The sequence below is a fragment of the Ochotona princeps genome, chromosome 2 (assembly GCF_030435755.1).
Source record: "Ochotona princeps isolate mOchPri1 chromosome 2, mOchPri1.hap1, whole genome shotgun sequence".
Taxonomy (NCBI): domain Eukaryota; kingdom Metazoa; phylum Chordata; class Mammalia; order Lagomorpha; family Ochotonidae; genus Ochotona; species Ochotona princeps.
The window spans coordinates 48,175,396-48,189,505 of NC_080833.1; the positions used below are offsets into that span (position 1 = coordinate 48,175,396).

General features: G+C 44.3%; 1 protein-coding gene across 6 annotated transcripts in view; it reads left to right on the top strand.

The window, feature by feature from the left end:
* The window catches only part of FGGY (FGGY carbohydrate kinase domain containing), a 447,653-nt gene that overhangs the window by 24,242 nt on the left and 409,301 nt on the right, over positions 1-14,110 (top strand). For all 6 annotated transcript variants that reach the window (XR_009244423.1, XM_058657176.1, XM_058657171.1 and 3 more), the window contains one exon: positions 5,450-5,685. Coding sequence is in view for 5 of the 6 variants with exons in the window: in XM_058657176.1 (XP_058513159.1) it covers positions 5,488-5,685 (198 nt within the window). In the remaining variant the exon portion in view is untranslated. The remainder of the gene's footprint in view (positions 1-5,449; positions 5,686-14,110) is intronic.

Below are 14,110 nucleotides of genomic sequence, written 5' to 3' on the forward strand. Positions count from 1 at the left end.
TTCATTTCATTTAAATTTTAAATTTTTTGTTCTTTGTATTATTTGTGAGTTGACTTATTATTTTTTATTTGACTAGTTTTTTTAATTTTATTTGTTCCTTTTCTAGTTCCTTAAGGTACAGCAAAAAGTTCTTTATTTGAGACCTTTTGCTTTTTTGATGCAGGCAATGATTTCTATAAGCTTCCCTTTTAGTATTTCTGTAACTGTATGTTGAATTTCCATTTTCATTCATTTCAGTAAATTTAGGTGTAATGTTCTTTGAAATTTATTATATGATCTGTTGGTTATTCATATATAAGTTGCTTAATTTCTGTGTGTTTAGTTGTTTTATTTATTATTCATGATTCTGTCTATTTAACATTTAGCTACTTGAGGTTTTTATTTTTATTCTACCTTTTTGTTGTTCTGGTTTAAGGATACTTATTCTAATTTGTTGAGGTTTATGTTGTGACCTATCATATGGTCTTTCGTGGAGAATCTTTTTTCTAAAGGTTCATTTTATTCGTATTTGAATGGCAGAGTTAGAGCGAGAGAGCAAGAGAGTGAGAGAGTGAGAGAGAGATCGTGCATCCACTAGTTCATTCCCCAGATAGCCACAATGGCTGGAACTGAGCTAATCCCAAGTCAGTAGCCAGGAGCTTTTTCTGAGTCTCCCATCGTGGGTGCAGGGACCCAAAAAGTTGATCCATCCTCTGCTAATTTCCCAGCAAGAGAATTTTCCCATAAGCAAGAGAGCTGAATCAGAAGTGGAGAAGCTGGGACACAGACTGGTGTTCATTTTGGATGCTGGAGCTGCAGACAGTGGCCTAACCTACTATACAATGGTGCCAGCTTTGACCTGGAGAATCCTACACATGATGTTGAGAATATGTGTTTTATAGATATTGGGTAGAATAGTCTGTACATATCCATTTGCCTCAGTTGATATAGGACACTTTCTGCTTCTTTGCGTTCTTCATTAATTCTCTTCTGAAAGTACGTTTTCAAAGCCCTTAAAATTTTGTGTTAGGGTCTGTCTTTGTGTTAGCGTCTGTTTTTCCTGTTAGGTAGTATTTGTTTTATGTAGCGGAGTGCTTTCTATTCATTAGCATTCCTTTCTTTAAGCTTTTAAAAACCCATTTAACATTTCTTCTAAGCCAAATCTGATCTGATACATTCATTTTCCTTTGCTTCCTCTTGGAATGTCTTTGGTTCTGCCTCCTAACTGAAAGATAGCATTATGAGGCACGGTATTCTTGGCTGGCAATTCTACCTTCAGCGCTGCAGAAGTCCCATTAAACTACCCCTAGCCTATAAACTATACCAAGAAGTCTGTAGTCAGCGAATTGGGGTCCTTTAATGTTTTGTTCATTTTATCTTGAGGATTTGAGAATCCTCTCTTTGTTTTTTAAGCTTGAAGAGTTTGATTTACATTATGTCTTGGATAGACGAATAGACTTGGTTGGCTTGGAAGTTGAATTTGACTACCATCCTGTCCTTTGACCTTCACCCTTGCCATTCCTAGGTAGATGTGCCTTCTCTAGACTTGGTAAGTTACCGTTGCTATGTTTAAATATACTTTCTACCTCCTTGTCCTTCTCAGATCCCCCTTGAACCCTGAGTGTAATTACTTAGGTATTTGCTGTTTGCATGCTGTTCCAGAGTTTCTGTAATCTCACGTCATTCTCCTTGAATCTTTTATTCCTTCAAGTATGTATTTTCAAATAGCTTGTCTTCAAGACCACTGATTCTGTTCTGTTTGATAAATTCTTATACTGATGCCTTCTATCATGATTGTAATTTCTTTTATTATGCTTTTCTGTTGAATGATCTATCCAGTCTCTCTTAGAATGCTAAAATATTCCTCCATGTTCCTTTGAAATTTTTTGAGTTTGCATAAAACATCTATTTTTAAATATTTGCCTGAACATTTGAAAAATTTAAATTCCTCTATGGTTAATTTGTGACACCTCATTTTTATTTTTTTTTAAGATTTATTTTATTTTTATTGCAAAGTCAGATGTGCAGAGAGGAGGAGAGACAGAGAGAAAGATCTTCCATCCAATGATTCACTCCCCAAGTGACTGTAAAGGCTGGCGCTGCGCCAATCTGAAGCTAGGAGCCAGGAGCTCTTCTGGGTCTCCCACGCAGGTGCAGGGTCCCAAGGCTTTGGGCTGTCCTCGACTGCTTTCCCAGGCCACAGGCAGGGAACTGGATGGGAAGTGGGGCCGCTGGGATTAGAAGCGGCTACCACATGGGATCCTGGCGTGTTCAAGGCGAGGACTTTAACTGCTAGGTCACTGTGCCAGGCCTGACACCTTATTTTGTTTGTTTAGCAAGGTCATGTTTTCCTGGAACTTGGTGATGCTTATTTTGAGGTGTGATGCCCATCATGTATTGAAGAATTAGAGTAATCTGACTTTGCTCATGTCTTTTCTTCCAGACATTCTCTGTGCCTCGGGGCAAGTCTTCTCATACATCACAAAAGGATACTAAGTCAAAGCTTGTTGCAGGTCCACTGTTGCTGTTGCATCATTCCTAAAATATTTTCCAAGCTTGTTTCTGTCCCAAAGATGTAGTAACTGTGTTGTTCAAAATGAACTGGTGTAATGTCTAAAATGGGATAGTTCATCCTTACAAGCCTTGCTTCTGTGGCTATTATAGGCCCGTGGAATTGGAATCTATCTGGAGCCTACTGAGACCGGTACAACTGGAGCATAAAACTAAAGCTCACCCGTGGGCTGGGATGGGGACAGACCAGACTAAGCACGGCTACAGCACCTGTGCGCTGCACATGGACTAGATCAGGGAAAAGCCAGGCTGGGCTGATTATTCCTGCTGGTGCAAGCATAAATTAGAGTGGGTGAAGGATGTTTGGGCTTGGCCGCAGCATCAGCTGGCACTGGGGACTAATTCTGTCAAGTCAAACCACATAACCACCTGAAGAGTGCATAAACCGGGACTGAGAGAGACCTGGGAGGGAAAAAGTGACCCTTCTTGGGTCACTACTCCCGCGGGAGAGCATGAAAACTAGGACGGGGGCTGGGGTGGCTAGACAGACAGGCACTCAACAACATCCGTGAGGGCTGGATGGTTGAGTTGGTTAGATGGAACTAAGCTTTAATACCCATTGACAAGTACAAGAGTCCAATGGGATGGGGGACAGACTGGTCTACTGCTACACATACTGGCAAACCAGGGTAGGGGGCGGGCCTGGTGGGGGTTATTGTGGGTCGCCCCGACTAGGCTGCAGCTCCCACTGGTTGATGTAAGGGCCAAGTATGTTCTGGACAGAACCAGACTGGAGTGCAACACCCATTGGTTCCCAGTGCAATTCGGGACTGAAAACAGAAACAACCCAGCAACTGCAACCACCAGCTGATCGGGGTGATGGACTGTGCCAGGCCCTGTGCTTGCTAGAACATATAAGAATCTAGTCTGGGAATATCTCAGAGTTTCTTTGGAGATCTCCCCAATCGAACTGCTGGACTCAGAACTCTAACCAAGAAAAGACAGAAGACAGAACAGGTCAATCATTCATCTCAGCTGTATGTTGTTGGCAGCGAAATATGGGGCGAACAAAGACTTTATGATGGACCTTATCAATCAGTGGACGACCTCATTGAGCGAAACTGGCAGCGATTCATAACTGAAGAACTATTAAAACCACTTGAGCAAATATCTCAGCGCATGCCCCACATCCGGGACTTGGGGTGGGCGGGAAACCGGGTGGGGATTCTCCCTCAATATTCTCCTTTACCTCAGATACATGATGGAAACAATATGGACATAATAGTATTACCCACTATACCCCTTGAACCTTTTTTTTTTAATTTTAACCGTAATTAACTATGTAAACATTGTTAACAACAATACAATAAAATAAATTTTAAAAAAAAAGAAAAAAAAAAAACTAAAGCTCACCCTGCTATAGTTTATATACCCACTATCCAGTCCCATTTCTATCAGTTAATTGTGCTTGTTGGTGCATATGACTAGTAACTGGGGCTATTAAACTCTACTTGGCTTATGCAGGCCCAACAACTCCATCAACACGAGCTTGGAGTTGGGCATGGTTAGAATTAATATCTTCTTAATATTGCATTTTAACAGCTTGGAACTGAGTCATGATATAGTCCTGTGGTTCCTTGCTGTCTTTCCAATGTTAGAAGGCCCTGGGTCAGTGAGTAGGCTCAATGCAATCTTGGAATTTCATCCGAGGCCTGTGTGAGGCTGATAGTAATTCCACCGAGATTTATGTTTCTGCCTAAAGTGGGATAGTAAGCATAGTCTGTTTAGGGGCACTGGTCTAGTGATGGAGTCTGTTAGAATCTGACCAGCTCAGGGATGAATGCTAACACACTTTCCTGTGATTTCTTGTGATCTTCCCCTTACCTACTCATGCAGTCCCTAAGTTGGTTGATACCAGGGTGTCATTACCATCAGGCACTGTGAAATTTCAGCAGTGCACGCTTGATCAGCAGTCAAACTTCCTGAAATAAGTACATCCCAACACAGTGCAGGTCTCTGCCTGATGCAGGGACAAGTCTAGAGTTTTCATCTATAGCATTGGCCTAAAGATTTTACACTTTGTTTGCTGCATCCCACGAGCATGACCCATTTCTAAGGTCCAAGAGCAATTCCTAAAGTCCCTGTTTTGATCTACTATCAGAGGCTTCAGTCTTGTGTTGCTTTCTGCTATTGTTTACAAGAGAGATGGTAGAGGCGAGGTCACATGGCTATATGGAGGGATCAGATGGTCAATCTGTAGATATGGGTCTGCGGGCTTGGATTGTGGGTCTCTGTTCAACTCCGATTTTTGTCTAGGTGGCATTAGGAGTCAAATCCAAAGACTTCGCTGTCTCTCCTATATGTAAGCTAAAGTATCTCTTTCCACATTGCCATAGTTGGAACTAGAGTTGGGGGTTGATAATGGAGACTATTTCCTTTCTTGATTTCTGCAATGCAACTTCTCTGATTATTTTTCTAATACCAGACATTGTAGTCTTTCACCTGTTTCCTGCAGCTCTTGTGAAGGTAACTTTGAGCGTGATGAACTGATCAAATTAGTGTTTCTTGGGCAGTCATCAATGGAGTGTCTGACCCAACCATTGTCCTGTTCCATTGATTCTCTGGTCACTGTATTTGTTTATTCCAGTTCACTGAGAATAATTTAATCTCTATTGTTTCCAGATTCTAAATTCTTCTGCAACCTTCTATTTGTCCTTAGAACACTCAGTACAACTCTGCTTAAATAATTACGCAATTAAATGTTTAATGTCCTTCCCAAAATGGAAACTTAATGTCTGAGGCCATGTCTGTTTTGTTCACTACCACTGAGATCATGGCTTATTAGCACACTGATAGCATTGAAGTTTTTTTGGATGAATACATAAAAAAATTGCTACATCATTGATAGCCACACTCCTTAATTTCTACTGCTAATATGTGTTTTAAACTGTCTTTGCAGACTTTCTTGGTCTTCACAGATTTTTGGCATTGCTCACAATGTCTGGCGAACAGGAAACAGGGAGCTACTATTTGGGTGTGGATGTTGGAACTGGCAGTGTCCGAGCAGCTCTGGTGGACCAGTGTGGTGTCCTTTTGGCTTTTGCAGACCATCCAATTAAGAAATGGGAGCCTCAGTTCAACCACCATGAGCAGTCCTCTGAGGACATCTGGGCTGCATGCTGTGCTGTCACAAAGGTATGGATGAAAGTGTAGTGCTCTCTCCTTGCACGTAATCCCACCTACTGAGTGTCTGTTGCATGTCCACCTGGTGCCAGCTACTACACTGGGGTGACGTCAGCTACAAAGCAGAAGGAGAGATAGGCCTCGCTTTCCAGGAGCTCACTATCCAGCAGCAGGATGGATAGTTAAAATACAGTGTGCTGAATGGTGTAGTGAAATAATGATGACTGGAGCTAAGGAAAGAAACAACCCAGAGAAGATTCTGGGAAGGGAGGATCAGGGATACAGAAGCTAATTTTGTGACCAAATTTGGAAACAGTCATGGATAATGAGAGCTAATGTTTATTGTGCCTTTGTTACATGCTAAATCCTGTGTAAAAAGTACTAGCGTGCATTGTGTAGAGAGGAATCCTTACAGTAACCCCAATTCATTAGAAAGGTTAGGGAATTTACTTGAGTTCGTACAGTTGGTAAAGTAATAGAGGCAATACTGGGGCTGGGCATTCTGACTCTGGAGCTGTGTATCTGTTTATCAATGGTCTCAGAAGTGGAAAAATGAGGGGAACTACATCTTGAGCAGAGGCAACAGCAGCCCGTGTGAGGCACACCAGAGTGAAGTCATGAGATGTTCTAAGAAAGTGCTGAAGCTTGGCACACCAGAAGTCTTCAGTCTGTAACAGGCACGTGGCCATCTTGAGTAGCTTGAGATTGGATATAGCCCACTGGCTTGGGCAGGGAAGTGATGCTAGAAAATATGTTGCATATTTTGAGTTTGAGTTGGCTGTTGATTTCATATCCTTGTGATTAGAAAGGGCAGAGATATTTTTTTTGTCCCCTGCATCCCCCATATTTTTAGAGGGAAAAGTAAGATCCTTGATGCTTCCTTTTCCCAGTTCCCTAGTTTAGTTCTTTAAATATTTATGAGGTGCTTGGTAATTTGCAGATGGACAATTCACCATGTTGTCCTTATTGATCAGTCTGTTTAAACTTTAATGAGCTCTGAGCTGCTGTTAGTGCCCCTGGAGAAGAAGGTCGGGAGAGGAGCTGGGGGGTGGGCAGCACCAGAGCATTATACAGAAATCAAAGGAATCAGAGAGGCATGTCTTCTCTTCTGCCTGTTTAATTTTCTTCTTCTCTCCCCCTGTTTCAGCCCCTGCATTGGTGGGAATCTTCTACTCTTTGCCCTTGGGTCTCCTTTGTTCTTCTAACATATAGCCCTCCTTGCCATTAAGGAAATTGTCAAGAAGAAAATATAATCCCCTGATGAAAACCCACTTTAAAAAAGGTCCACTCTAAGTACAGCTTGGTTTAATGGGAGATTTTTTATCATCTCCCAGTGGCAGCCAACGTATCATCTATTTGAGTACTGTTAGCCACATAAGTGCTGTAGGCATTGGTCCTTAATGATACTATCTCACTAAGCAAGCTTGAATAAAGCTCTTGGGTCTGAGGCCATTGCCCTCATGTGGAGTATGGATGTGTGGCTGTGTTCCAGAGGCACTAGGATAATCATGTCACATCTACTGGGATCATCATTGCTGGTGTGAAACTTAGGGGAGAAAGCCTTTCAGTGTATGAGAAAGGTAGCACTGCATACAGGGCATAGATTCAGCAGCCAAATTGCTTATTGATACCCCAATTCCAATATCTTGGGAACTTTTTGCTTTGCCCAAGTTACTTTTACATTTCTAGCCTCAGTTTTCTTATCTATAAAATGGGATGATAAAAGAGTCTCACTCTCCACTGTGGCTGTGATGATTGAGGTATTCTATCAGGAAGGAGGGGAAGATAGGTGGAGAAATTGTTTAGCCAGCAAGGATTAGCTGAATGTCATTCTTTGATTTGCTGCTCAAGCATTTGCTGGGCAGCTACTAGGTGCTTTGTGTTTGTGTTTTTTGCTAAACACTGGAACTTGTCTAGGATAGATATACAACTTCTCCTAAAGACAAAACAGCTAAATTGCATATTACAAAAATCAACACAGATTTTGCCAATGAAGTATCATTTTATTCTAGGTGAGTACTAATTGTAAGAGGGGGTTTCCAGAAGTTCATGGCCTGGGGCTGGCACTGTGATGTAACTGGTTAGGCTTCTGCTTGTGACCCTGACATCCTTTATGGTTGCTGTTTTGAATCCTGCTTGCTCCATTCTTGATCCAGTTTCTGAAAATATACATGGTGAAGCAACAGAAGGTGGCTCAGGTGGTTGAGCCTCTGCACCCTTGTGGGAGACCCAGAAGAAGCTCCTGGCTCCTGGTTTTGGCTTGGCCCATCCCTGACCATTGTGGCCATTTGTGAAGTGAATCAGTGAATGGAAGACATCTCTCTCTCTCTCTCTCTCTCTCTCTCTCTGTGACTCTGCTCTTTTAAATAAATTTTAAAAAATTGAATATCGATATCAAAAAGTTCATTAAAAACATGCCTTCTATTTTAATTTCTTTTTTCTTCCAAAGTTTCTGAAATTTTTTTAATAAGTGAATGGTTGTCTGGAAAAGGGAGCAAAAAGATAATGGCCCCTGTGGAACTAAACAGCAATGTCCAGCCTCTTCCATTCTTACAATGTTTCTGTAACAATACACTATTTGACCATCATGTAAAGGTGAATAGGGGATGGGGTTGTTACTCCAACAAGTTGAAAAACAGGACTAGAGATTTAAGTGCCTTTGTCAGTGTCATCCAAGTAATGTGTGATAAGACTGAACAGAGACATGTCAGATCTGTGCATTCTCTCCATCTCCAGCACCTCATACCCTCATCTTTTGTTTAAATTCTTCTAAGAGCCTTACTAGTCTTCTCTGTTTCTTCCTTCTCTTATTTATTCTCTTTCTTGTGAAGGGAGTGATTTTTTTTTTTTACTGCTATGCTAAGCTAATTGTGTCTCTCTTATGCTTTCTGTCCCTTCAATAGCATCGCACTGTGATTTGGACAGAACTCAAAATCATGGCCTTGAGGGCCCTATGTGGTCAGCTTCAAGCATCCTGGCGTGGCTTCTGTCATGATACTTTCCCCAGGGCTCTGCATTCCTGTCACACCCACCTGCTGTTGTGCCCTCAGACATACCATGGGATCTCAGCCGAAGAACTGCACACCCTTTCTGCCTTCCATTAGCTTACTTAGGTCCACGCTCTCTAATACTATAGTGGTTAGCCACATGTGACTGCTTCAGTTTAAATTAGCTCAAATTGAATATAACTTAGCATTCACTTGCTGACCTGTTGCAGCAGAAGCATTTAAGTGTTGCACAGCCAGATGTGGCTGGTGACTGAACAGTACTGATAATGCCATGATTCCATCACTGAGGCAAATTCCACTGAAGAGTGTTGCTCTGTTTGTGAGCTCAAAAGTGAGTTCTTCAAGAAAGATTTCTTGTTTTGGTTAACATCACTTCCAACTACACCTTACTTCATTCTCTAAATGTTTTCATGGTATCTTGTACTCTTCTTTCATGAAACTCCACATAATTGCAAATCATTCACCTTTTGATTGCTATTTAGTAATAAACACATTATATAAACCAAACATAGCAATACAAATGAAATCTGATCAAAATAAAATAAAGGATAAAATGTTCATCCTTTGGGATTCGTTTCTGCTTTCTCTACTACATTTTTTTAATATATTTTATTGTATTGTTGTTGACAATCTTTACATAGTTAATTACAGTTAAAAAAAAGGTTCAGGGGGTATAGGGAAGTGGGTAATGCTGTTATGTCCATATTGTTTCCATCATGTATCTGAGGTAAAGGGGGATATTGAGGGAGAAGCCCCACCCGGTTTCCCGCCCACCTCAAGTCCCAGATGTGGGGCATGCGCTGAGATATTTGCTCAAGTGGTTTTAATAGTTCTTCAGTTATGAATCGCTGCCAGTTTCGCTCAATGAGGTCGTCCACTGATTGACACAGTCCATGATAGGGTCTTCATTTGCCCAGTATTTCGCTGCCATCATATAACTGAGATGAATGATTGACCTGTTCTGTCTTCTGTCTTTTCTTGGTTAGAGTTCTGAGTCCAGCAGTTCAATTGGGGAGATCTCCAAACAAACTTTGAGGTATTCCCAGATCAGATTCCCGTATGTTCTAGTAAGCACAGGGCCCGGTACAGTCCATCTCCACGATTAGCTGGTGGTTGCAGTTGCTGGGTTGTTTCTGTTTTCAGTCCTGAGTTGCACTGGAACCAATGGGTGTTGTAGTCCAACCTGGTTCTGCCCAGCACATACTCGGCCCTTTTATCAACTGATGGGAGCTGTAGCCCAGTGGGGGCAACCCACAATAACCCCCTCCAGCCACGCCTCCCACCCTGGCCTGCCAATGTGCATAGCCGACTAGTCCAGTCTGTTCCGCCTCCCATTTGGCTCCTATACCTATCAATGGAATGGGTATTAAAGCTTAGTTCCATCTAACCAACTCAACCATCTAGCCCTCACGGATGTTGCTGAGTGTCTCTCCATCTAGCCATCCCAGCCTTCGTCCTAGTTCTGATGTCCTCCTGCGGGAGTAGTGACCCAAGAGGGGGGAACCCTACTACATTTTATGCTATAGGATGGCAGGAACTATGTTTTGCAAAACATAGGGGCATATCTAGAGTCAGGACATGTGAAGAATGAAGGATCAAAAGAAATTGGGGTTGGCCATCCATTCTCACCTAATGGAGAGGTAGGGCAAAACAATAGATCTTGAGAACTCTTAAAAGGAACATTCCAGACTGGGGGAGGAGTAGCATTTGCAAAAGCACTGAAATGGGGATGTATGGGTCCAGTTCCACTGGAACAGGTAATTTATGGCATGAGTTAGGAGAAGAGATGTTGGAATTGTTGTTTTATTGTGTATACAAGGGAGGAGGGAAGAGATGGCTGCTGCTTGCTGTCAAACTGCATTGGTGCCTGGGGATGGGGGATGGTTCTTTGATGACATATAGACTCTAGTATGGGGAAGAGTGTATCAAGGGTGTTAGTTGAGTGATTTTGATAGCCTTGAGACATTGTTGATTTTATTGCTCTGTGGTTGAGAAAATCCTTCCAGGGTCTATTGGTTGACAAAGTCTGCTTTAGTTTATCCAAAAACCCAGGAACATGCTACAAAGCTTAACCAGCAGAACTGTCCTATCCGTTCTGCTTTCCATCCTTTGCTTTTGATGGCCTAGAGGAGCTGGCTGTCATGTTCCCTGGTGTGCACCTGGACAGGCTGTCTACCGCACAGGCATCATAACTGAGGAGGCCCAGGCCCAATACATGCACTCTAAATTCAGACTACAAATCCTGTGATCCTGTGTTGCCAATATCTGAGTCCAGCAGAACAGTCAGGGAATTCCCCAAGAAACCCTGCCTGGGATGACTTCAGACTTGAGTCTTGTGTGCACCAACCAGTGTAGGACTAGTATGTGGTCTGCCACCTACACCAGCTAGTGCACATATCAGTGGATTCCACAGCCTCAAGATTACACTTCAGCCCAATATCTCACGTGATCCAATGGGTGCTGTGGCCAATCCACCCATGCCACCACAGACTGAGCCCTTACCACATACCAGAGGGTGCTGTGGCCTAGTCAGGGTGACCCACCCAATAAACCCCACTAGGCTTACCCCAAGCCAAAGTTTTTTCATGTGCCAGCCTCTGCTACAGCCTATGCTGGCCTAGCCCACATCCCATTTGGCTCTCTTGCACACCAGTTGTTGATGTGGATTAGCTCAGCCTGCCCTGCCCCCAGATCTGCTCCTCAGGTATGCTGACAGGTGCTGCATCTTGTCCAACCTTGTCAGCTGGTGATGTAACCTGGCCTGTACCCATTCTGGCTCTCATGTGCAAGTAGGTCTCGCAGTCTAGCCCAGCCTGACCCACCGCATCCTAATCCCAGCTCTCATACTCACCATTGGAAGCAACAGTCCAGCTAGGCAGTCCCTTAAGTTGTCCTATTAGGCTTGCTCCCAGCCTTGGGTCTTGTGTGTGCCAGCAGGTGCTGCAGCCCAATTTGAGATGGCCTACCCCAAGTCTTGGCATTCACCAGCAGGTGCTACAACCTTGCTCAGCCTGGCCCGCACCCAGTCCCAGCTCTTGCTGGCAGGTGCAGTAGCCTAACCTAACCTGGCCTCCCCTACCCCTAGATTTGACTCTCATAGGACCTGGCAGATGCTATGGCCTAGCCTGGCCTGTCCCACACTCAGTTTGGCTCTAATAATCAGCAACAAGTATTGGAGCTTAGCCCAGTCTGCCCCAGACCCAGACCTAGCCCACATGTATGCCAACAGGTGCTGAAGCCTTTTTCAGCCTGGTCTACCCAAAGCTCTGGTTCTCCTATTCACCAATGGGGGCTGCAGTACAGCAGTACATTGGTGTATTCCCAGTACGCCAGAGGGGAACTCTGCAGTCCCCAGAGTTCCTCTACCAGGCACATTGCCAGTCATAGGTCTTGCACGTGCTGATGGATACTTTGACCCATCCTGGCATGGCCCATCCACACAATCAGCTCTCACTGGTGAGTATTGCAGACCAGCCCAGCCAGGCATAGCCCACACCTTGTGCAGCCTCTCATGCTGGCCAGTGGGTGCTGAGGCTTGACCCAGCCTGGCTTGTTCCCATACCTGACCCACACAAATACTGATGAGTGCTGTGGACTTGCTTGGCCTGCTCACCCCCCAGCCCTGGCTCTTGTCTTGTCCTACTGGAGCTGTGGCATAGTAGGAGAGTTCCCCAAGTTCCTCTGCCAGGACTACTCCCAGCTTAGTATCTCATGTGTGCTAGTGCGGGCAATGGCCCTGCTTGGTATGGTCTGTCCTCAGACTTAGCTCTTGCATGTGCTAGCAAGTGCTGCTGCCTCACTCTGCTCTTGCCTTTTCCCAGTCCCAACTCCTGTGAATGTCTGGTGGGCTCCTGTCTGGTGAGTTTTGTGGTCTAGCCTGGCTTGCCCCATAGCTTCCCCCAGTTTTCCATGTAAACCAGCAGGTGCTAAAGTTGCACAGAGGTAAACCATAACTCCTATACAGAATCTTCCCCCAGGTCCCATTCTCTTATATTTTGGTGGTTGCTTGTAGCTCAACCTTACTATTATTCAGACACTTGTAGGTCAGGACTGTGGCCCAGCCCAGCCAGGCATTTCATCCAGCCCCAGGTTTTGCATGTTCCAGTGGTGGGAGAGCTATGCTATGCCCAACGCAGGTCTTCCACATAGGTGGGTTTCTTGGCCTGACCCAGAATGCCCTCCAGTTTCCCCAGTTTAAACCACTCTGTCTCAGCTTGGTTGCCTACCTGCAAGTGTAGTGCAAGTAGCTCTGTCTGTGCAAGTCCCCTGAAGTCATTCCTCACCTGAAAAGCACCTGTCACCCCCAACTGCTTCTACTCCAATATGTCCCTGTACATCCCTCCCCACGCAGTCTTCAGCCTCCTCTGCCTTTGGGCAGGGTGGCATGTCCTGTCCTGGAATTCTCTGCCTTCCTGCATTTAAAAGAAAGTATGAAAAAGAATGAGCAACTATGTGGGCATATTGGTGAGGACAACACAAAATTGACCTTAAACAGATCTAAAGTGACTGTCAGATACTGGCTGCTTTTCTCCCAACAGTGTAGCACTTGCCTAGGTATTAGGCAACCTAGGCAATTGCCTGCAGTTGAGGGAGATGTTGTAATTGATGAAAGGGCTTTCTGGACAGCTGATTCTGAGGCCAATGGGAGGCTGCTGCAGTGTCTTTGTGAGTTTGAGGTTGACCACTCTGGCCATAGAGTCAGAGTGGCTTGGGTACAACAGAAAATAACTAAGAATGCCAGTTAGGATGATGGTTCCAGTTACATTTTCGAGGCTGAAATGATTTTCTGAGCTATTATCACTGGGAGACATGAGACTGACCCAGTATCAGCAAGCAAACACAAGAATCGGGTTTGGGATTGCCCCACATGAGGTTTCTTTGGGGATCCCTCAATTGTACCGCTGGACTCAGAACTTCAACCGTGGAGAAAATTGCAGGGCCTGTACTCTGACTGTGCAATGCTTGTGTCAGAGTTGGGCCTCCTTAGAGGCTCAGACAGAGCAATGGACAGCATGGCCAGTTGCACATGGAGGCTATGACGGTACACTAGAACCTACAAAGGACACCTGTTACTAGAACAGAGGATGGAGGAAAGAACAAACCAATCAACTAGCCCAGCCAAGTGTTGGCAGTGAAAATCTAGGCAAATGGACTCTCTAAGGTGGACTATGTAAACCAGTGGATCTGCAGCAATTTCATTGTGCTTGGAATGGCGAGATTGGCAGCAATTCAGAACTGTTTAACTATTAAAGCCATTGGAGTGGAGCTGTCAGAGAATGACCCACATCTGGGACCCTGGGATGGTTGGAAGACTGGTGGGGCTTTTCCCCTTGTCTCTCCCCTCGCCCCCCCAGATGCAGGAAGGAAAAAAGAGAATGTGATAACAATGGTCTTACTCACTGTCCTCTGGACCTTGACCCTTTGTGCCC